This window comes from Neoarius graeffei, chromosome 4, assembly GCF_027579695.1.
Source record: "Neoarius graeffei isolate fNeoGra1 chromosome 4, fNeoGra1.pri, whole genome shotgun sequence".
NCBI classification, from domain to species: Eukaryota; Metazoa; Chordata; class Actinopteri; order Siluriformes; family Ariidae; genus Neoarius; species Neoarius graeffei.
Window position 1 is genome coordinate 72995398 of NC_083572.1, and position 25426 is coordinate 73020823.

Consider the following 25426-nt stretch of genomic DNA (forward strand, 5'->3'; position numbering starts at 1 on the left):
TATACTGAAAGCTAAGATGCTTCCATCACTTCGGGCCGTTGGTCGTCGTGCCATTTTTCAACATGACAATGACCCAAAACACACGTCTAAGGCCACTGCTGACTTTCTGAAGAGGAACAGGGTGAGAGTGATTCCATGGCCAAGTATGTCACCTGATCTGAACCCTATAGAGCATCTTTGGGGAATACTGAAGAGGCAGGTTGAGCATCACTCTCCATCCAACATCCAGGCTCTGAAAGATGTCATCCTTGAAGAATGGAAAAAGATTGATGTAGCCAAATGTTGTCAACTTGTGCACTCCATGCCAAAGAGACTTGGGGCTGTCATTGCAAATAATGGAGGCCATACAAAGTACTAAATGTACTGGATGTAATTGAGTTTGTTGTGGGGTGTACTCACTTTTGCTCCACCCCACTTTCACGGAAACAGAAAAATATGTAATTTAAGGCATCTTTTCACCTTTCTGCTTGAGTTATAATGTAAGAACATAGTGCAATAAACATCATCAAGGAACTGTTTGGGACATATTGTTTGTGTTCATTTTAATACTGTGAAAAATGTCGTTTTTCAGGGGGGGTGTACTCATTATTGCATTGCACTGTATCATTGTTAATTATCATTCAAATTTTAGGTAAATTATTTTAATTTGCATCTTATAAGGATTTTATAAGGGAAATACGGATTTTGGAGGTTGGTTATACAGGTTTGATTGACCAAAGATTGATATGTATGAAACTGGTTCAAGTTCATCTCATTGTTTTTCTAGTTAGTTTATGGGCCTTACATGCTAGCTAGCTGTTTTAATCAGCACTCTTATTTAGTTGCGTTCATCACCAGAATGTTCAAATCCATTCTCAGAAAGAATAATAAACTGGTGAGTAACAGTGAATAAACAATTCTTATTCTGTTTGGACTAACACACCTATATCCGTCGATGAAGCTGGCATTGATGTAGTCAGATCCCTCAACTCCTCTGATGGGCTGCAGACATGCTCGGCTCGACTCGTACGGCATGATGTTGACGAGCCGGTTTTTGAACTTGTTGCACGGCAGGTTGGCGCTGATGAATCGGGAGGTGTGTGCTTTGGAGTTGGCCAGTTTCTATGAAGGGAGCAAACAGAGAGGGTTATAAAACATCTTTACAACATCACAATATCAGCAAGCATTCGCAGTACATACTCCATCACAGGAGGACACCTATCACACTGTAACAACTGTTCAGCTCTATTCGGAGACACCTAGCACTGAAAGATGCCCTGGAAATGGGGAGGGTGCATGGTGGTGTTTGGAATGATGCCTCAGAACATGTAGGGTCAATGTCTAGTGTTTTGACAGCCTGAGAGATTCGATGTCTGATTTGACGTGTTAGTGAGGTTTGTATAAGTACAGTATGTGTCTGTATTTTCTCATCTCATCTCATTATCTCTAGCCGCTTTATCCTGTACTACAGGGTCGCAGGCAAGCTGGAGCCTATCCCAGCTGACTACGGGCGAAAGGCGGGGTACACCCTGGACAAGTCGCCAGGTCATCACAGGGCTGACACATAGACACAGACAACCATTCACACTCACATTCACACCTACGGTCAATTTAGAGTCACCAGTTAACCTAACCTGCATGTCTTTGGACTGTGGGGGAAACCGGAGCACCCGGAGGAAACCCACGTGGACACGGGGGGAACATACAAACTCCACACAGAAAGGCCCTCGCCAGCCATGGGGCTCAAACCCGGACCTTCTTGCTGTGAGGCGACAGCGCTAACCACTACACCACCGTGCTGACCCTGTTAGTGATTATGTTCTGGCAAATTTATCTGTTATATTGTTACTATCTCTATTAAACATTTGACTGTTAAATCATTAAATATTTTTCTCAGTAATCAATGCACCATTATTAACTGCTTATTAACTTAGCACGAGGTCTTTACGGGAAAATATCAACAAAGATCACTCCAAGAGCAAGGCGTGTAATAGTCGGTGAGGTCACAAAGGACCCCAGGGTAACTTCTAAGCAACTGAAGGCCTCTCTCAGATTGGCTAATGTTAATTTTCATGAGTTCACCACCAGGAGAACACTGAACAACAATGGTGTGCATGGCAGGGTGGCAAGGAGAAAACCACTGCTCTCCAAAAAGAACATTGCTGCTCATCTGCAGTTTGCTAAAGATCACGTGGACAAGCCAGAAGGCTACTGGAAAAATGTTTTGTGGATGGAGGAGACCAAAATAGAACTTTTTGGTTTAAATGAGAAGCGTTATGTTTGGAGAAAGGGAAACACTGCATTCCAGCATAAGAACCTTATCCCATCTGTGAAACATGGTGGTGGTAGTATCATGGTTTGGGCCTGTTTTGCTGCATGTGGGCCAGGACAGCTTGCCATCATTGATGGAACAATGAATTCTGAATTATACCAGTGAATTCTAAAGGAAAATGTCAGGACATCTGTCCATGAACTAAATGTCAAGAGAAGGTGGGTCATGCTTTCAACACTGCTTTCAGTTGTATCATATTTGTAATGTAGTTGAGTCACGCATGCAGAATAAACAGCTAACCGTTTCAAAACTGAATTTCTGTTAGCGCTTAGTGGTTTCTGACTGCTCTTCATTACTCATTTCTTGAATAACTCGGCGACTCTTGTTTGTCTTTTGTGTTTCAGCCATTTTTGATTCCATTTTGATTTCCAATTAATCTTTTTTGTTGTTTTGTTTTTGTTTGTTTTTTGTAATATTGAAAGCCGGCACCTTGGAAAGAAAGTCTGTAATTGCCCACAGGCATTATGGGAAAATTCTGCCCACCAAGGAACCAATCAGAGCGCACGATTTTACCAGAAGTAGCTCATGCCATATAATAATATTTTATATTTAACCTATCATAAAAATGTAATTACCACTGTATTGGGAAACAACAACATTTATCATCTTTACCTTTCCGCTGCTAGTTCTTCTTTATTTTTCTTGATTTATTTTAAATATTTTAATATATACTATGTGTGTATTGTTGACAGTGAGTCCTTCTTCTCAGTCTTCATTGAAAAAGCCAGATAAACCTCAGTGTTTTCCAGAGTGTGTATATGTGTCTGAATAAGTGTGACGTGTGTATCTATGTGCTTCCTAGACTGACCTTGAACTCCAGCTCCATGGCGGTGACGGTTTCCCCTGGAGGTGTGTTTGTGAGTTTCTGGAGGTGTGAGTAAAGGCTGCGTGCAGGGACCTCGGTGTGTGCGCATACGGCTGCCTCCAGGAGCGCGTCATGGATGAAGATGTACTGATCCTCTGTTTGCACCATGTAGTTCCTCTGAGAGCGCATCAGGGTCACATGACCGTACACATCCACTGCTTGCTCGTGCTTCATGCGCTCCAGCATGGCATCGATCACGATGAAGCAGCCTGTCCGGCCCACGCCCGCACTGGCACAGAGACACAGGTTAACTCAGATATATATGTATTTTTTTTTTGTGTGTGTGTGTGTGTGTGTGTGTGTAATATATATATATATATATATATATATATATATATATATACACATACACACACACACACACACACACACACACAACCCCGATTCCAAAAAAGTTGGGACAAAGTACAAATTGTAAATAAAAACGGAATGCAATGATGTGGAAGATATTTTATTCAGAATAGAACATAGATGACATATCAAATGTTTAAACTGAGAAAATGTATCATTTAAAGAGAAAAATTAGGTGATTTTAAATTTTATGACATCACATCTCAAAAAAGTTGGGACAAGGCCATGTTTACGACTGTGAGACATCCCCTTTTCTCTTTACAACAGTCTGTAAACGTCTGGGGACTGAGGAGACAAATTGCTCAAGTTTAGGGATAGGAATGTTAACCCATTCTTGTCTAATGTAGGATTCTAGTTGCTCAACTATCTTAGGTCTTTTTTGTCGTATCTTCCGTATTATGATGCGCCAAATGTTTTCTATGGGTGAAAGATCTGGACTGCAGGCTGGCCAGTTCAGTACCCGGACCCTTCTTCTACGCAGCCATGATGCTGTAATTGATGCAGTATGTGGTTTGGCATTGTCATGTTGGAAAATGCAAGGTCTTCCCTGAAAGAGACGTCGTCTGGATGGGAGCATATGTTGCTCTAGAACCTGGATATACCTTTCAGCATTGATGGTGTCTTTCCAGATGTGTAAGCTGCCCATGCCACACGCACTAATGCAACCCCATACCATCAGAGATGCAGGCTTCTGAACTGAACGCTGATAACAACTTGGGTCATCCTTCTCCTCTTTAGTCCGAATGACACGGCGTCCCTGATTTCTATAAAGAACTTCAAATTTTGATTCGTCTGACCACAGAACAGTTTTCCACTTTGCCACAGTCCATTTTAAATGAGCCTTGGCCCAGAGAAGACGTCTGCGCTTCTGGATCATGTTTAGATACGGCTTCTTCTTTGAACTATAGAGTTTTAGCTGGCAACGGCGGATGGCACGGTGAATTGTGTTCACAGATAATGTTCTCTGGAAATATTCCTGAGCCCATTTTGTGATTTCCAATACAGAAGCATGCCTGTGTGTGATGCAGTGCCGTCTAAGGGCCCGAAGATCACGGGCACCCAGTATGGTTTTCCGGCCTTGACCCTTACGCACAGAGATTCTTCCAGATTCTCTGAATCTTTTGATGATATTATGCACTGTAGATGATGATATGTTCAAACTCTTTGCAATTTTACACAGTCGAACATCCTTTCTGATATTACTCCACTATTTGTCAGCGCAGAATTAGGGGGATTGGTGATCCTCTTCCCATCTTTACTTCTGAGAGCCGCTGCCACTCCAAGATGCTCTTTTTATACCCAGTCATGTTAATGACCTATTGCCAATTGACCTAATGAGTTGCAATTTGGTCCTCCAGCTGTTCCTTTTTTGTACCTTTAACTTTTCCAGCCTCTTATTGCCCCTGTCCCAACTTTTTTGAGATATGTGTTGCTGTCATGAAATTTCAAATGAGCCAATATTTGGCATGAAATTTCAAAATGTCTCATTTTCGACATTTGATATGTTGTCTATGTTCTATTTGTCTGTGAAGATTCTCAGTCATCCAGGTCATGGTAAACTGTGGGTGGTAAAAGAAAGCAACTGGACTTGCTTGAAGATTCTTGAAGACGTTTCACCTCTCATCCGAAAGGCTTCTTCAGTTCTGTCTGACTGGTAGGGAGCATCAGGTATTTATCCTCTCATGGATGAAAAGCTCATCTAAGGTGTCATTGAGTCATCCTGTTGGTGTGGGTCACTGGGGGCTGGTTGTGAACAGCCTCGAGAGTCGTTAGGATGACCAATGGATTGCCCATTAGGGTGATCAATGGAATGCTGATTCTCTGGCTACATCCACATGACAACGGCAACGAGATTTTTTTTTAAAATATCGCGTTCACATGGGCAACGGATCAGTAAAATATCAGGTACATATGGCAATGCAACGCTTGCTGAAAATGATGCAATACACATGCCACACCTCTACGTGCGCTGTAAGACGGTCCCATCGGAGACACCAGAACAATAGAAGAAGTAGACGCATGCGCATAAACCCCTTCTTCTGTAGCATCAGCCACATAAAGTTTTGATTATTAATCAGTAGCGTAAAACGAAAGACACGGAAAGAGGAATGAATGGGGGTAGGTGGAAGCCGGTACACCAACATTCTGATATCCTCCAGAATTCTTTAATGGTCCGGAATAAATTGAATGCTACACGTTGATGGATTACTTTGTTCTTCTACGCCCTTTTTGAGGAATGTATTGTCGGACTTAAACCAACATCTGAGGAGGTGAGATCTCTCCTTTTTTTTCCCCCTATTTTTGCTGGCGGGATTGGTTTTGTTTTTGGAAAGCAGTGAAAATATTTTGTAAGCGCGTTTCATGAACCAAGTTATAGGATTTGTTGACAACTCGCATCGAGTTCGTTACACTTCTACCCGGCGTGAAGCACTGACAGTCATGTGGTTGTGACGTCATCGTAAACAAGTCCGTTCTACTCATCCAGACGACTTCGCAACGGCGCCGTTGCCAGATTTTTCCACTCTGGAACCCGTTCTCAAAAGATTTCGTTTTGGGGCACCCAAAACGCTGGTGCCGTGTGGACGCCAGGCCGAAACGATAAACAATTTTATCAGATTCACCTGAATGTGTTGTCGTGTGGACAGGGCCTCTCTGTCCTCCTGTGAATCACTGACACTTTTCATCCATGAGAGGATAAATACCTGATGCTCCCTACCAGTCAGACAGAACTGAAGAAGCCTTTCGGATGAGAGGTGAAAAGTCTTCAAGAATCTTCAAGCAAGTCCAGTTGCTCTCTTTTACCACCCACAGTCTATGTTCTATTGTGAATACAATATCAGTTTTTGAGATTTGTAAATTATTGCATTCCGTTTTTATTTTGTCCCAACTTTTTTGGAATCGGGGTTGTGTGTGTGTGTGTGTATATATATATAAAATGTGTATATATATATATATATATATATATATATATATATATATATATATATATATATATATGTGTATATATGTATGTATGTGTGTGTGTATGCGTGCGCGCGCACGTGCGTAAGTGGAGCTATGATGGAAACACAGTTCAGTGCTCATCTCATCTCATTATCTCTAGCCGCTTTATCCTGTTCTACAGGGTCGCAGGCAAGCTGGAGCCTATCCCAGCTGACTACGGGCGAAAGGCGGGGTACACCCTGGACAAGTCGCCAGGTCATCACAGGGCTGACACATAGACACAGACAACCATTCACACTCACATTCACACCTACGGTCAATTTAGAGTCACCAGTTAACCTAACCTGCATGTCTTTGGACTGTGGGGGAAACTGGAGCACCCGGACGAAACCCACACGGACACGGGGAGAACATGCAAACTCCGCACAGAAAGGCCCTCGCCGGCCACAGGGCTCGAACCCGGACCTTCTTGCTGTGAGGCGACAGCGCTAACCACTACACCACCGTGCCGCCCCCAGTTCAGTGCTATACTTATATCTAACATCATAAATATGGCAGAGGACAATCATGTGATGTTTGTATAGAACAAGAAATTAAAGTTTTTCTGAAACAACAACGAAACAACACCATGACCCTGACCAGGATAACGCGGTTACTGAAGATAAATGAATGAACGATTGAATGTGAAACACAAAAATATTATTAATTTCACTAATAAAGAATTAAAATGCAATAAATTATGATTATTATACATTAATAAAGTTATTTATGCTACTGTTTTGGTGCTCTTTCATACACAGACGACAAACAAATGTAAATCTTTTTTCCCTTTAATCACATTTACATTACCTTTGGAATTTTCATATGATCATTGTTAATAGAAACACATTCATTTGCATTTTCTTTTTTGCCAAATTTTCAGTAATTTTTTTAAAATTGTGAAACAGCTGAATGGAGATCCAGCTCATGGCAGTAGGTGACTGGTAGCTCTCCACACCTGCAGATTCTCTCCAGTCAACCTCTTCTTGTCCTGACTAAGCTGTGTTTTGACTAAAACCCATAGCTTTGAATTTCTGACCTCAGACTAGGAAAAAAAAACCCCAAAGAAAACACCCCATCAACTCAGAAATCCTATTTGGTAAGTCAGGAAGGTCTCTTCTACCTCAAGTCTACCATATGGCATCAAATCAACATGGCTGCTCACAGCTTCAACAGGAAACAAATGAGCTCATTTTAATGCTGTTTATAGTTAACGGTTATTCAACAAAATCTACCGTATTTTCTGGACTATAGAGCGCACCTGTATATAAGCTGCACCCGCTCTATTTTAAAAAAAAAATTTAAAAAAAGATATACAAGCCGCACCGGGCTATAAGCCGCAGATATCTATGTTGAAAAATTAGATATTTACTGCATGTACAGAACGATTTTGTACTGTAAATGTACATGTATGTACCTGAACAGATTCTTTCCGAACAGTGCCTTTTAACACGGCAGCAACTTTGCTGATTAAAACGGAACAGAACCAAGAGAAAATAACCGGTATTTATTTACCTTCATTTCTCCTGTGTTTGAAACCACAAGTCACTTTAATCATCTTCGCTGAAACCCATGAAGCCGTCTTCTTCAGTGTCGGAGTTGAACAGCCTCAGAAGCGCTTCGTCACATCTGTCTCCATCAGTCTCGCTCTCCGTGTCACTGTCATCCTCCGGTGAAGTTAGCTCTGAAGGTGCGCCGCTCTCTTCGCGTAGCAGTCCAGCCTTTCGGAACCCGTTGGTGATGGTGGATTCTTTCACAGCACTCCACGCTGTTAGGATCCACTGACAGACATCAGAAAAGGATGCTTTTCGCATGCGGCCAGTTTTTGTGAAAGACTTCTCACCACTTGTCATCCAAGTCTCCCACTCAACCCGGAGTGCAGCTTTAAATGCCCGATTCACACAGATGTCAAGTGGCTGCAAATACTTTGTTGTACCTCCAGGAATCACAGCTGGAATGGAGTTTGTTTTCTTGATCGCTGCTTTCACAGAATCTGTGATGTGGGCCCTCATGCTATCCAAAACAAGCAGTGCTTTTTTCTGGTGAAAAAATCCTCCCGGGCGCTTACCGTAGCACTCCGTTAACCATTCATTCATTAGGCCTTCCATCATCCACCCTTTGGTGTTAACTTTGACCACTATGCCTTTCGGGAGTTGTTCTTTCGGCATAGTTACGCGCTTAAAAATCACCATTGGTGGAAGTTTTTGTCCGGATGCCGTGCATGCCAGAACGCAGGTGAAGTGCGTCTTCTCATGGCCTGTTGTTTTCAACAACACGGATGATGCACCTGTCTTGTTAACAGTCTTGGTCAGTGGCAGATCAAACGTCAAAGGGACTTCATCCATATTTATGATGTCGTCTGGTCTGATGGAGTTTTCTTGTATCTTTGTTTCAACGAATTTGTGGAAGTTTTCAATTTTTTCCTGATAGTCAGGGGGGAGTTGCTGACAGAGAGTGGTCCGTGCCCTAATGGACAGGTTTTTACGTCTCATAAATCTGAAACACCATGACGGCCCAGCTTTGAAATCTTCAATATTCATTTCGCGGGCGATTGTTTCGGCTTTCAGTCGGATCTGTATAGTGGATACACCTCGGCCACCTGCTCTCTGTGTGTTCACCCAGTCCTCCAGGACATTTTCAAGTTCAGGCCACCTGCTTTTATGTCCTCTGAAAGCTTTTCTCGACTTATGGCATTGCATGAGCTCTTCCCGCTGCTGCCTCCAACGTCTCACCATAGAAAACTTGCATCATACGAACTTCTTCGTGTGGTTTCCATGATGAAGGGGCGAGGATTTGAAAATAATTACCGTACCAGTTAGTAATTTGTCGTGCGTGTTCTATCTGCTAAAGATCTGCTAATTCTTCTTTGCATTGATTTTTCGTCGATCTTATTTTTGATTCTACTTCCGGTTAGAGCGCCCCTAGCGGTGGAAGAAAAATCCACAGAATAGCCGCACCTTTGTATAAGCCGCATGGTTCAAAACCTAGGAAAAAAGTAGCGGCTTATAGTCCAGAAAATACGGTAGTTGTACATGAGATGATAGCCGACAAGGAGCATAACGGCGAGTTGGCTATAAGCCATGTATGACGAGATTGAGTGGAATAACTGTTTTATTCTATCCACAGGCACTGAATTTTGAGAAACAGAGCATTTAAATTTTTATTTTTTGCAAATTTGATAAATAAAAACTTTCTACAAAACGTCCGACAAAATCATTTCCGCTTAGAATGTAAACAAACTGGCAAAATGACAGTAGCAATTTGTGAAAAATGCTGTAATGATAATTCTTGAAAAATAAAAAAAAGACACGTTCTTACCATCAAATACTTACATTCCATATTTTGTTGCTTTTTTAAATATTTTTTTTGGAGGGGGGGTGTTTGAGGAGAGTTTTTATGCTATCCTTGGTTGGTTCAGCAATGCGCTCCGCCATTTTGTTTTTTTCTACTCACGGTATATAAGCTGATAGCCTAGTAGTAGAGTAGCCAATCAGAGTGCGCGATTGCTCATATCCAGTGAATGTGGATAGAAATATGTGGATAGTATTTATAGACTAGTATTTGTTTAGATCAATCAACATACATGCATATTAGCTTGTTAAATTTATAATAGTGACTATACAGTTTACTGTTTTGACGAGATAAATATCCAGCACATCTCTCATCATAGTTAACTGGATACATTTTTGCTAACAAACAAAGAATATGGATGTAGCCATATCCCCTCCAAATTGTCGGTTGAATATGATGCCCGAGTTCCTACTTCAGCGTTAAGTCCAATATATCTAAAACCACTGCACTTACGACACAACTTTCATCAAAGAGTCTCACACTCATGGTAAACAAGTTAGAAACGAGATGATTCAGGGCTGTATGTATAATAGATACTGTTTTATTAGTTCAAATCACACCCAGTAAATGATGTTGCTTACATAAACGCCCTGCAGTACGTATCTATCATACAGGCCAGACTGTTTCCTAAGGTTTTGCTACTGCACTTGCTACTAATAACAATAAGCTGCTGTTTGGAATATCGCCTCAAAATAAAATATTAAAGAGAGGAGGCTGTCATTTTTATACATACAGAAATGAATTTAACCACCACATTGGGGTCCAAAAGTCTGCGAGCACAAGTGAAAATGCTTCTATTTTAATAAAGCGATTTCCATTACAAATGATGGTATTGACAGCAACTTGGGTGAAAAGCAGAATCCTTGAAATACTGACATGCATTTCAGAGTTTCTTCGTGTTTTGTATGTCCACTTTCTGTTTTAATGACAGTGTGCACTCGAGGTGGCATGGACTCGACAAATCTGAACACGAGCTTCAATACAAGACATCAGGCGAGAGGAAAACCTGAGCCTTTGTACAAATCAGTTCACAAGATCAATATCACACATTTGCTTCCATGTAAATAGGGACCTAGGAATAGTGCAGATTCTTGAATATTAAATATGCAAGACACTGAACATTTACTTTCTTTGTGTTAAATACTTAAAAATTCTAAAACCTTCTGTTTATTTCCAATTTTAAATGGAAAAAAACATTCCCAGATTTTCAATGTGGTCTCAGGCTTTCGGACCCCACTGTAGTTATCTGTGATCCAAATGCATCCATTTGAGAACACCAACATACAGTACACTTGGGTAGATTTCTTTTGCAAAGGAATACATCTTCAACGTGAGACTGAATCTTCCTCTTGCTGAGATTGCTTTCCTTTCGTACAGTTATTCTTGTCTCTTGTAAAGTGAAAAATGAAAACGTGTAAGCCCACTGAGAGACAATTCTGCTTCCTGTAAGCTCTTATTTCTTATGTTCTCCTGTTGTGCAACTATATTTGAGAACCTAATCACTTAATACTACTACTACTACTACTAATAAATTAACATTCAGTATTAATGCAAAATATATTCACACTAAAAGTAAATAAAATACCATACATGTTAATAATTAACACGTACTGTATACACGTGACCTGACACATATTGTATTATAATAATAATAATAACAACAACAAACAGCAAAGTACGGGTATAGAACAGCCTCTGTGTGTGTGTGTGTGTGTGTGTGTGTATATATATGTGTGTATACCTGCAGTGCACCACCATGGGTCCAGCATCTGGTGGGTTACAAGCTTTGATTCGGCGCATGAAGGCCAGGATGGGAGTCGGATACTCAGGCACGCCATGATCCGGCCACACCATGAACTGGAACTGCCTCACCTCCCTCTTTTCACTGGAGCCACTCTGTTGCACACACACACACACACACACACACACACACACACACACACACACTTTGTACTAAGTTTGGATGACGACAACTAATTTACAGTTTCACTCACTAAGTCATTCAGCAGTGTAGCGTTCACCTTGTACATAGTAAAGGTTCTGATGCTGTATGTGGCAAGTTCCACCGTGTCCAGCAGTGTGACCTGAATCATGCCGTACGTCTCTGTCCCCCGACTCGGCCAGTACTGGTCACACTTCACCTGCAGCAGAAAAATGCACACATAGCAGAACAGAAATAAACATCTGCAGGTGGAAGGAGTTCAGACAGAAATAGACAGTGGATAGAAATAAAGCTTTATATTTGGTTTGCACATGTAAGTTCGGATGGTACGGTGGTGTAGTGCTCAGCACTGTTGCCTCACAGCAAGAAAGTTCTGGGTTCGAGCCCAGGGGCCTTTCTTTGTGGAGTTTGTATGTTCTTCTGGTGTCTGCGTGGGTTTCCTCTGGGTGCTCCGGTTTCCCCCACAGTCCAAAGACATGTAGTTAAGTTAACTGGTGTAACAGGCCATAGTATACCCCCAGTCCAGACGATACCTGGGGTTAAAGCAGCCTAGGCTAGATTATACCCCGGGTATGTTATGGCCTAGGCCAATTTATACTCTGGGGTATATTATAGTCTAGGCCAATTCATACCCCTCAGGCCAATTCATACCCCCATGATATCAGTAGTGTTGAGCGATATACACAAGAATTACTTAATTTTTCAACATTTTATTGAGAATTCAGTTTTGTCAGGTAAGTTAAGTGAGAAAGCTAACTGACCTAAATCTTAAAACTCTTAACACATAGACTTTTATTACTTCAACCAGAAAAACTTTAATCACTAAAAATATTAAACTTCCACAAAGATCAAAGATTACTGCCACACTTCTCAGTAGTGTTTACACATTAAAATAAAAGCACATATCCAAAACATTATAATGCAATTGTAACATAATCTCATCTCATTATCTCTAGCCGCTTTATCCTGTTCTACAGGGTCGCAGGCAAGCTGGAGCCTATCCCAGCTGACTACGGGCGAAAGGTGGGGTACACCCTGGACAAGTCGCCAGGTCATTACAGGGCTGACACATAGACACAGACAACCATTCACATTCACATTCACACCTACGCTCAATTTAGAGTCACCAGTTAACCTAACCTGCATGTCTTTGGACTGTGGGGGAAACCGGAGCACCCGGAGGAAACCCACGGGGAGAACATGCAAACTCCACACAGAAAGGGCCTCGCTGGCCACGGGGCTCGAACCCGGACCTTCTTTGTTCAATTAATGTGACTATTCATAATATAATAAAACTCAGAACGAACTGAAACTCCAACTTCTAAGACTGGCAAGTTCTAGCTACAATATAAATGCTCAAAGTTAAACACTGATAACAACATCAAAGTGATCATGCTTGTTTTCAAGATAAAGTGCATGTTCTGTTGTTGACTGCAGATTGAAGCTTGCGGGATAATCACAGCTACAGTTGAACTTTTAACTGTCACGTATCAATGAATTAGATCTTATATCAATAGAATTACAATATTTTGATGAAAGGTCTCTCTCTCTCATATATACAGTGGTGCTTGAAAGTTTGTGAACCCTTTAGAATTTTCTATATTTCTGCATAAATATGATCTAAAACATCATCAGATTTTCACACAAGTCCTAAAAGTAGATAAAGAGAACCCAGTTAAACAAATGAGACAAAAATATTATACTTGGTCATTTATTTATTGAGGAAAATGATCCAATATTACATATCTGTGAGTGGCAAAAGTATGTGAACCACTAGGATTAACAGTTCATTTGAAGGTGAAATTAGAGTCAGATGTTTTCAATCAGTGGGATGACAATCAGGTGTAAGTGGGCACTCTGTTTTATTTAAAGAACAGGGATCTATCAAAGTCTGATCTTCACAACATATGTTTATGGAAGTATATCACAGCCCGAACAAAGGAGATTTCTGAGGACCTCAGAAAAAGCGTTGTTGATGCTCATCAGGCTCAAAAAGGTTACAAAACCATCTCTAAAGAGTTTGGACTCCACCAATCCACAGTCAGACAGATTGTATACAAATGGAGGAAATTCAAGACCATTGTTACCTTCCCCAGGAGTGGTTGACCAACAAAGATCACTCCAAGAGCAAGGCATGTAATAGTCGGCGAGGTCACAAAGGACCCCAGGGTAACTTCTAAGCAACTGAAGGCCTCTCTCACATTGACTAATGTTAATGTTCATGATTCCACCATCAGGAGAACACTGAACAACAATGGTGTGCATGGCAGGGTTGCAAGTAAAAAGCCACTGCTCTCCAAAAAGAACATTGCTGCTCGTCTGCAGTTTGCTAAAGATCACGTGGACAAGCCAGAAGGCTATTGGAAAAATGCTTTGTGGACAGATGAGACCAAAATAGAACTTTTTGGTTTAAATGAGAAGTGTTATGTTTGGAGAAAGGAAAACACTGCATTCCAGCATAAGAACCTTATCCCATCTGTGAAACATGGTGGTGGTAGTATCATGGGTTGGGCCTATTTTGCTGCATCTGGGCAAGGATGGCTTGCCATCATTGAGGGAACAATGAATTCTGAATTATACCAGCGAATTCTAAACGAAAATGTCAGGACATCTGTCCATGAACTGAATCTCAAGAGAAGGTGGGTCATGCAGCAAGACAACGAACCTAAGCACACAAGTTGCTCTACCAAAAAATGGTTATAGAAGAATAAAAGTTAATGTTTTGGAATGGCCAAGTCAAAGTCCTGACCTTAATCCAATCGAAATGTTGTGGAAGGACCTGAAGCGAGCAGTTCATGTGAGGAAACCCACCAACATCCCAGAGTTGAAGCTGTTCTGTACGGAGGAATGGGCTAAAATTCCTCCAAGCCGGTGTGCAGGACTGATCAACAGTTACCGGAAACGTTTAGTTGCAGTTATTGCTGCACAAGGGGGTCACACCAGGTACTGAAAGCAAAGGTTCACATACTTTTGCCACTCACAGATATGTAATATTGGATCATTTTCCTCAATAAATAAATGACCAAGTATAATATTTTTATCTCATTTGTTTAACTGGGCTCTCTTTATCTACTTTTAGGACTTGTGTGAAAATCTGATGATGTTTTAGGTCATATTTATGCAGAAATATAGAAAATTCTAAAGGGTTCATAAACTTTCAAGCACCACTGTATATGTTTATATGTGCGTGTGTACGATTTGGAAGGCCTGCTTAACACGTTTTCCCACTTCAACATGTCTGTATCGGTAACACATTTTAGCACACACATACACACACTGACACAAAGGACAAGACCTTTCAACCAGAGTGAATATAAATACAGAATGCCATATGATCTCTGTTAAATGGTCGAGTCCACTGATGTAATGAAAGGGTTGATCAGAATCAATGTATCAACAAACACAGTGTGAAATAAATTGCAGATTTATTTGTTTAAAAAAATACTTAGATGTATACTAAATAACGAAGACTACATTATGAAATGAAAAGTAAGGCCACCTGCTATGCTCACTTTTAAAGGTGCCCTTCCACCAAAAACGTTTAATACTGGCTTTTTTTGAAATACCATAGTTCACTCTGAGTTGCATATGCATGCTGCATGTGAAAATGCAATTCTACTCCCATTCCCTGTATTAGCTTATGAAAGAAAATAGTCAGAAAAACGAGCAAATCTGAAAAAGCCCTACGAACTTACGTCACTTCGAAAATTAGTATTCATGGCCTCGCCCACCTTGGCTTGCGACTGCCCACAGGAAGAAAGTTCAGATTTAAGCGTGAGGAGAGATAGCAGAGCCCATCTCGTCAGTAGCTAACGAAGAGGACCTAACAGCAAGTTGAAAACATGTCTGAACAAGTTCGTGCCTGTGTTATTTGTGGCAGTAACACATCAATGTTGCATGTTTGGGGAGGCTGGGACCTCCCCTGCGCGAGTTATGAGCATTCAAAGTCGGGCTGGAGCCGCCGACAGAAATGAAACCTAAGCGGAGCGCCGCGGCTCACCTCGGGGCAAATTACGTCCTGAGGCGCAGGGCTAGCCAGCCCTGGCAGTGCTGGTTTGTTGGGGCGAGGGCAGAGGTCTCTGGCTGCCAAGTTTGGGGAGGCTTGGGACCTCCCCTGCCCGAGTTACGAGCGTCCAAAGTCGGGCTGGAGCTGCCGACAGAAACGAAACCTACCGGTAAGTGGAGCAACGTTGCAAGATAGAAGAGCTGAAGAAGAAATGGTTGGAATTTATCTTTGGAACACCACCAGTGAAGTATAATGCAGCGTTAGTACTGTGTTCTGATCATTTCAACCACAGTGACTTTTCAAACTTCGGTGCCTTCAGTAGTGGTTTTGGTTCGAGGTTGTTTTTAATCCCTGGATCTGTGCCTTCAAGACGATCGACCACCAGCTCACAAGCTGTAAGTAAAACATGAACTTTTTGTTCGAAGTTTTTTGTTACAAAATAGCACGTTCATATTCTCCACGTTAGCATGCATGACATGGTCACAAGCTAGGCAGGGATGAGAGTTTTCCGCTTTTCGGCAGATTTCCGCTTTTTCTGAGTAAAAAACGACCTTTTTATATTATGCCAAATCCGTTGAGAATTTTTTTTAATTAATTTCGGGGGGTTGAGGTATGTTCCTTCATGCTGTTCAAACTTTATTAACTCCAACAATGTTTACACATTATTTGTAAGTCGCCATCTTTAGTCTCGTTTAAATCTCGTTGAATGTGATGTAAAATTCGTGTTATCTACACTGTTGTTGGTCAAAACATCAACGTCGAGACCATAATAGCCAATCAAAACAGTTTTTACAAAGACACCCACATCCTCTTGTTCTGACCCACTGGAGGTAGCGTCACAGTGCTGTTAGCCAATCAGAGGTAACACGTTTACATGTCATGAATATTAATGAGTAAGAGCTGAAATCCTGTCGCTCTCCCGCCACCCGCTCCTCCAGCAAACTAGAACAGCCTGAAACAGGAGAACCACAGCGTTTTTTTTTCACCAAAACCGGCTCACAGGGCATTCCTTCATACTAGAGACCACCGCACAATTAATGAAAAAACGATGCAATGAGACCTTTAAGTAAAACCATCACTACATCGGCAGTGCGTCCCCCTCCCCACACACACTACATAGACGCATGAACTATCTTAGCCTTATTACTTAGTTACAGTGCCAGCAGTGTATTAAACAGTCGAGTCCACTGAGAAATGTGCAAGGAAGCTCAAGGTGTTATGTAAACATATTCCTTATATTGATTTCACGGACATCTATCCCTGCCAATAGGATTTAATGTAGGCATCTCATTAGCTAGGGCCCTAGTAAAAATAGACTTTCCTAACTGTAATTTACAAAGATTTCAGTTTACAAACGATGACGTGTGCACAAAATGAGAAAAACTTTAATCACTTGGAAACAGGAACCCGTTCGGTTCCCTCCAGGTTAAAAAGTGAGTATATATACTGTGTAAATACAATCAAATCCTCTTTACACAGAGGGGTATATTCTGGCCTGGAGGGGTATAGTCTGGCCTAGGCTATTTTACACCTTGGGTATAGTTTGGCCAAGGATAGTTTATCCCCTGGGGTATACTCTGGCCTGGGCCAAACTATGGACCCTTTTCACGTGACGTCACAACAAACGCGGCCGCCATTTTGGACATGAACTACCAGTAGTCTACCACAGCCAACAACGAGGAACGACGGCGAAGCATCGAAAGGAATATAGCCATCAAAGAAAGTTTTTATTTTCAGCAAGACTTCCATCATGCCATTATATTGTTGTGCAGGGCCGTGCAAAGACCTTTGGAGGGGCAGGGGCTCAACATTCAAAAAAGGGCACTTGGAACAAATTTTTCACACAAGTTAACTTTATTCAAAACTATTCAGCCTTAAGTTTTTGAAGCTGCTAGAATATGTTATTAACGCCGTCATTCAAACTAAAGTTTCCAAATCTGCCACGTTAATGAAATGGATGGAGCAAACGGTTTAAATGTAGCCTAGGCGGCTTCATTAAATGATAAACAACCCTACGCATTTACTGTTGTGTTCTAAGCTGCACAATATTGCATGTTCAGATAGAAATGAAAGGAGACTTTCAGTGTGACCTTACCATGCCGTTCCTCGCACTGGTTCCCACTGTCAACCGCCTGTTTGCGCTTTCTGCACGGAGGTTCACTGAATGCATGACGTCACGGATTGATGCCCGCATTTACATAGAAAAACGTTATTTTATAAATCTATAATTTCATATATTATTGTCAAATTGTAGAGAATATTGATGTTGGAGCTAACTTATCTTTTACAAATATTAAAAAACAACAACAACAAAAACAGTCCCTATGAAAAGGGCACTTTGGACAGCAAACAGAAAAGGGGCAGGGGCTAGAGCACCTGTAGCACCAGTTCATTGCACGTGGGTGTTGTTGTGCACCTGGATGTAGTAACCATCAACACACAAGGCAAGATTTATCATTTTATCGGATCCCGACAGATGCTGACCGACGGAGAAGATGGATGGTCTCTAAAATATTGGCAAAATGATGTTTATTGACATAGCAATCGTGTGTAACGGGAAGCATTTGCATATCCGAAGTGTTGTGTTTACATCAAAGATAAAATAAACCGATATGACAACGACTGCTGCTGCCAGGTTGGGGACACAAACTAGTAGAAAGGAAGTGTGCCAACAGACTTCCTTTGTGGTCGATTCTGCTTTAAGGTAAGATGCATTTAATTATTCGTCTGCTGTGGGTTTGGAATCGGTAGCCTGACCGAGTCGTTCATGTTTGTGGTGCCATTTGTTTGTTGACGCGTGTTGAAATGGAAGATTGGTTGTTGACATGATTTCCAGTGATGCTTTGGTGCTGCTGTGGATCAGATGTGTTGAGTAACCTGTTTTTTTTTTTTCTTGCGTGTGGTATCATTGTTGACGCGAGGTTGTTTTTTGAACATGCCAATGCGGACACAATTTCCCCTGATGAGTTCTGACTTCAGACGCGATGCGTGTGTGGAGGTGTGGAGTCCGCGTGATATGTGCGTAAGATAGGCTTCTCATGTGTTTGGAGATCCGCGCTCTGAGACAAGCGCAAGCACCCCCCCCCCAAGGGGAAAAAAAGGGGACCCCCCGAAAATATCAGCATAGTTCGAACACTGGGTTGGAGAAAGTAATGGCAAATAGTGAGTGCACAAACCATAGAAGGTAAACTGTACACAGCGCCAGGGCAGTGTGATGGTATGTCTACTTTTAGATTGTGTTAGCTTATCAATGAACACACTCGTCACTCGACGAGTTTCACGTCTTTACGACGGATACTTAAATGTGTGTTATTGTTGCAGTCTAAGCAGTCATTGTAGCAGCTAGATGAGCGAGAACCGAAAGGGTCTGTGCCATAAACCGTTATTTCTTCATGTCCAAAATGGTGGTCGCGCTTACAAAGGTCACGTGAGTGAAAAGGGTCCATACCCGGGTTTAATCTTGGCAGGGGTAAATTTGGCCTGCTATACCGGCTACTCTAAATTGCCCATAGGTGTGAATGTGTGTGTGTGAATGGTTGAGAGGAGAGAAAATCTATCATAATCCAGTAGAAGGGAATGGGAAACCACTACTGTAATCCTTCCCTAGAAACTTTGATGGCTGAAGCTGTCAGAATGGACCTGCCATCAGGCAGAACACTAAAGAAGATGTGTGTGATCATGTGTATACAGTGGTGCTTGAAAATTTGTGAACCCTTTAGAATTTTCTATAGTTCTGCATAAATATGACCTAAAACATCATCAGATTTTCACACAAGTCCTAAAAGTAGATAAAGAGAACCCAGTTAAACAAATTAGACAAAAATATTATACTCGGTCATTTATTTATTGAGGAAAATGATCCAATATTACATATCTGTGAGTGACAAAAGTATGTGAACCTTTGCTTTCAGTATCTGGTGTGACCCCCTTGTGCAGCAATAACTGCAACTAAACGTTTCTGGTAACTGTTGATCAGTCCTGCACACCGGCTTGGAGGAATTTTTGTGTTGTGTAAGTGTATCATGACACGAACAAAGGAGATTTCTGAGGACCTCAGAAAAAGCATTGTTGATGCTCATCAGGCTGGAAAAGGTTACAAAAGCATCTCTAAAGAGTTTGGACTCCACCAATCCACAGTCAGACAGATTGTGTACAAATGGAGGAAATTCAAGACCATTGTTACCCTCCCCAGGAGTGGTCGACCAACAAAGAGCAAGGCGAGTAATAGTCGACAAGGTCACAAAGGACCCCAGGGTAACTTCTAAGCAACTGAAGGCCTCTCTCACATTGGCTAATGTTCATGAGTTCACCATCAGAAGAACACTGAACAACAATGATGTGCATGGAAGGGTTGCAAGGAGAAAGCCACTGCTCTCCAAAAAGATGTTTTGTGGACAGATGAGACCAAAATATAACTTTTTGGTTTAAATGAGAAGCATTATGTTTAGAGACAGGAAAACACTGCATTCCAGCATAAGAACCTTATCCCATCTGTGAAACATGGTGGTGGTAGTATCATGGTTTGGGCCTGTTTTGCTGCATCTGGGCCAGGACGGCTTGCCATCATTGATGGAACAATGAATTCTGAATTATACCAGCGAATTCTAAAGGAAAATGTCAGGACATCTGTCCATGAACTGAATCTCAAGAGAAGGTGGGTCATGCAGCAAGACAACGACCCAAAGCACACAAGTTGTTCTACCAAAGAATGGTTAAAGAAGAATGAAGTTAATGTTTTGGAATGGCCAAGTCAAAGTCCTGACCTTAATCCAATCGAAATGTTGTGGAAGGACCTGAAGCGAGCAGTTCATGTGAGGAAACCCACCAACATCCCAGAGTTGAAGCTGTTCTGTACGGAGGAATGGGCTAAAATTCCTCCAAGCCGGTGTGCAGGACTGATCAACAGTTACCGCAAACGTGTAGTTGCAGTTATTGCTGCACAAGGGGCTCACACCAGATACTGAAAGCAAAGGTTTACATACTTTTGCCACTCACAGATATGTAATATTGGATCATTTTCCTCAATAAATAAATGACCAAGTATAATATTTTTGTCTCGTTTGTTTAACTGGGTTCTCTTTATTTCCTTTTAGGACTTGTGTGAAAATCTGATGATGTTTTAGGTCATATTTATACAGAAATATAGAAAATTCTAAAAGGTTCACAAACTTTCAAGCACCACTGTATGTTTTTACTCACTCTCGATTTTTCCTCCAGTCGGGTCATCATGATGATGGTGCTGCTCCTCTGCTCCCACAGCATCCTCCAGAAATCACTGACAGTCTCAGGCAGGGGGCCCTGTGTAGCGATGTAGGCATTCTGCTTCCTGTATCCATCTATGTAGTTTGCGTTAATGTAGTCACTCCCTGGTATAGCTGCACTCAACACACACACACACACACACACACACACACACCACACACACACAAACACACACACACACACACACACACACACACACACACACACACACACACACAAACACGGAATTAATATTCAATACATGTATTCACTGTTACTTCATTTAAATCCATTACACCACAGCTCTGTTGAAGTTTCTGAATCTGAAACTTTTTTTTCACAGAATATAAAATGTAAGTATACAGGCCTGTGTCCACCAAATGTGGGGTTTTTTTGGTTTTGTTTTTTTGCACTGGCATAATCTATTTTCCCTATAAATCCTCTGAAGTTCAGCATTGACACTGCTCAACATCCTTGATGTTGAAAGCTGGAAGTTTTCAGCTGAAAATAGTTTGGTTTAAAACATCACCGAGGTAATGTCAGTTCTCTCACTGCAAAAAATGATATCTTAGCAAGTGAAAATGTCTTGAAAATAGTTGAAACTATCTAGCATTTCCTATTAGAAGAATACAAAACACCAATTCTGAGATTATTCAACTTAGTTCTAGATTGCAACCAACTTATTCTAAGATGTCTTATCGAGTAAAAATATCTGTCTGTGCAGCAAGATAATTTCACTAGTATTAAGTAATTTTCTCCTCAAATTCTGTTTTCAATTTTCTGCAGTGCTCTCACTGACCTGTCAAAATCAAGAAGGGGGTGGAACTTACACTATCATCAGTGGTTTCCGTTTCTGGTTGAGAGTACGCCGTGCGCATTTTGGCTGCCGCTTCTCACTGGAGCGTTTAATTTTTCTTTTTTCTTCTTCCTTTTTTGTGTTTGTGCAGTTTGATGTTTGCTTTTTGTTTGAGTGGTTTATCTGCCGGTTGTGGTGTAGCTCTGAACCCAGTTTTGGTGTCGGTTTCCTTCAGGCCTTGGTGCGCCGTGGGTGATGCCTGTGCTCCTCGCTATGGACTGCAGTGAGCTCGTTGTTCTTTTTAACATTGGGGTTGTCCAGCGCTCTGTGCGGTGGTGCTTTTGTGCTAGGTGTGGTGCTCCGAGTGATGTTGCCCAGTGGCGTCGCAGTGGCTGTGCAAGTGGTGTGGAATCAGGCCTTCACGCGCCTGGTAGGACTGTGTTAGCTACGCCATTGGAATTATATCCTGACCCACTTTTGGTGGATCCCCCCCTTATTGTAAAGCGACCTTGGGTGTGAGAAAGGTGCTATATAAATTGAACTGATTATTATTATTATTGTTGTTGTTGTTGTTGTGATTAATAATAATAATAATAATAATAATAATAATACCAACAGTGTTGGAGGAGAAAGATCCTGACCGTCACCCAGTTCTTTACGATCTAACACTGAAGGGTTACCATGATCAATATTTGAAACTGCCTTTCTAAAGTTAACAGAGACTTGACATTCACAGCAAAGGAATTATAGCAGAAGTGTTAAGATGTTTGTTTTTTTTAACCTTGTGACAGTAAGTGCTTGAGAGAAGTGCTCTGGAAAGGCATCTGGTGGACACAGGCCTTAAATGAGTAATAAGGATGATGCTAATCATTTATTCATTTTTAGTAACTGCTCTGTCAGGGCTCCAGTAGATCTGGATCCTAGCCTGGGAATACTTGGCACAAAACTCTGACTCGTCATTCTTTAATAAAAACTGCAGTGCTCTAAGAGGAATTTTAGGCATAATTGAGGAAAATAATAAACTTCATGAAGGTAACAGTACTCCATGTTCTATCAGGCCACACCATCACTGATTATGTTCCTATAATGGCAAGTGTTTTATTCCCTCTTTATGAAATCATTTATTTAGACTAATCAATTATGCAATATGTTTTAATGCCCAAAAACTTCTAATTAACCATGAACATCCCAAGACCAGGATCTATAACATGCATGAATATGCAATTTAGAAACACTCCCTAATAGGTGAAGTAACTGCTGCTCATCTAACTCCCATTAGAACACAGATTTCAGTTTGTGAGCTACAGACTTGTTTCTCATTTATATATAATCAACGATGAATTTATACTCAGTAATTTCTACAAACACTCAATTACTGATTACTAATTTGGTTTTACTCTTGTTGCCTTCATTCCAACTCTAACATTCTTAGTGGTTATATACCTTACACAGTCTGTTACTGCTCACTATCTCTATCACTCAATTCCCCATTCATTATTCTCTCTCTCTCTCTCTCTCACATACACACACACACACACAGTAAAAATCATAGTGTCAATTTTACTCTTTAAGAGTTGAATTTAACTCTCTGTCAGATAACATTTGGTCCCACTCAAAATCAGTGTAAAATTTACTCTGTAGTCAGTGTAAGATTTTTAGAGTTAATTTTACTCTATTTTGTGTCAAAATTAACAATGAGGTGTGTAAAAATATTTAACACTATAGATAGTGTAAGATTTTCATTAATCTGACTCTATATTGTATTTTCGTGGGGAATCATCACCCTGCAGAGTAGATTTTGTCGTTGTGTGCAAGTGGGAATTAACTCTCACTTTTGACACTACCATTTAGACGATTTTACTCTGCATAGTGTTATAACTACTCTATCCAGAGGAAAATAGGTTTACACTGCAATATTGACACTCCATTTTTTACTGTGCACACACACACACACACACACACACACACACACACACACACACACAGGAGATTAAAAAAAAAAACCTCCAGCTACAAACCATCGATAGGTGAGAGGACAACTCTGGAGTGATCGTAGGCAATGACGTTAGCGTAGCGGTTTTTTGGCTTATTCACTTCCAGGTTGGACTGCTCCCAGGTGAACTGCTGCCCAGGATCAATAGACTGGGAAGAGAGGGATGAAATATGATCAGGTCAAACCTTTCATTTTACCTATTTAAACACTACACTTGGCATTTGAAAACCTTCCTCTGAAAGAATCATATCAGCACCAGATATGGCATCACACAATAATTAGATTAATAGTTATGATAATAATAATAACCATCAACAGAGCCTTTAATCTATTAAAATGCAGCTCCTAGTGCTGTGTAGGATTAATACCAATAAAAGAAAGAAAGGCAATAATAATGGTAATATATACAATGATATTAAACAATAAAAAACAATTCAACTATAATATTTCAAAAGAAATAAAAAGGAAACAGGATCTGATAAAATGGTGCAGTCAGAAAAGGCACAAATTATAGGGTAAAGAAAAAAGTCTTCATCCAGTGACTTAAATTTGGCAATAAAAATATCAAGGTGTCTGATAAATATCAAGGTTTAATGAGTTTCAGATTTTTTTGCATCATAAAAACCAAAGACTGCTTCATTTTAGAATTTTTATGCCTTTATTCATCACATGTACATGAGAGCACAGTACAATTCTTTCTCTGCATTTAACCCATCTCGGGATGCGAGCACACATACTCAGAGAAGCGGGCAGCTGCGCTGCAGCACCCGGGAGCAGTTGAGGGTTAGGTGCCTTGGAGAGGATCATTGGTGTCTCTCTCCCTTCTCTAATGGATATTTATAACTCCCGCCTCACCCGCAAAGCCATCAGGATTGCAGGTGACCCCACCCACCCATCTCACAGCCTCTTCAGCCTGCTGCCGTCGGGGAGGAGACTGCGGAGTCTCCGGGCCAAAACCAGCAGGCTCAAGAACAGTTTCTTTCACCAGGCAGTCAGGAGGCTCAACTCCCTCCCTGTTCTGCCCCTCTTCCCCCCTCTGCCCTCTGCCACAGATTCTGCTCGCACACCTCCCTTCAGCATCTGACATGTCACCCTCACAGTTCCCCCCCAACACACATATACACACACACACACATACATACATACATCTCATCGTTCATTAACACACTGAACTCAGGGACGGCACATCTCACTTTACCTCGCTCATTTGCACTATTCCGCACTACCTCATCTTAACAGCTGCTAGTTGGTTTATACTGCTTATTTCATGTTTACCTGCTATGCCTCAAGTGCCCTTGACTGTTTGGTTATTTGAACCAATTTATGTATGTACAGTATGTGTGTGTGTGTGTGTGTGTGTGTATGTATGTATATATATGAGTGTTTAGTCTACGTCTAATTCATATCTAGAGCGTTTATACTGTTTATATTGTCTGTTTGAGTGTTTAGTCTGTCTTGTTCTTATCTAGTGTTTATACTGTTTATATTGTTTGAGTGTTTAGTCTATGTCTAGTTCCTATCTAGAGTGTTTATACTGCTTATATTGTTTGTTTTTTTCAATTATTCTATTTTTATTTATTGCATTGCC

The 25426-nt window shown here is 41.1% G+C and overlaps 1 protein-coding gene across 5 annotated transcripts in view; it reads right to left on the reverse strand.

Moving 5' to 3' along the window:
• Positions 1-25426, reverse strand: part of ptprfa (protein tyrosine phosphatase receptor type Fa) — a 498031-nt gene that overhangs the window by 24061 nt on the left and 448544 nt on the right. For 4 of the 5 annotated variants that reach the window (XM_060919685.1, XM_060919687.1, XM_060919683.1 and 1 more), the window contains 6 exons: positions 23864-23987; positions 21008-21183; positions 11882-12001; positions 11602-11756; positions 3120-3405; positions 923-1101 (listed from right to left, as the gene is read on the reverse strand). In XM_060919685.1, coding sequence (XP_060775668.1) covers positions 923-1101; positions 3120-3405; positions 11602-11756; positions 11882-12001; positions 21008-21183; positions 23864-23987 — 1040 coding nt within the window. Of the gene's footprint in view, positions 1-922; positions 1102-3119; positions 3406-10233; positions 11250-11601; positions 11757-11881; positions 12002-21007; positions 21184-23863; positions 23988-25426 lie in introns of those variants that run through there. The other variant, XM_060919688.1, reaches the window with a different exon arrangement.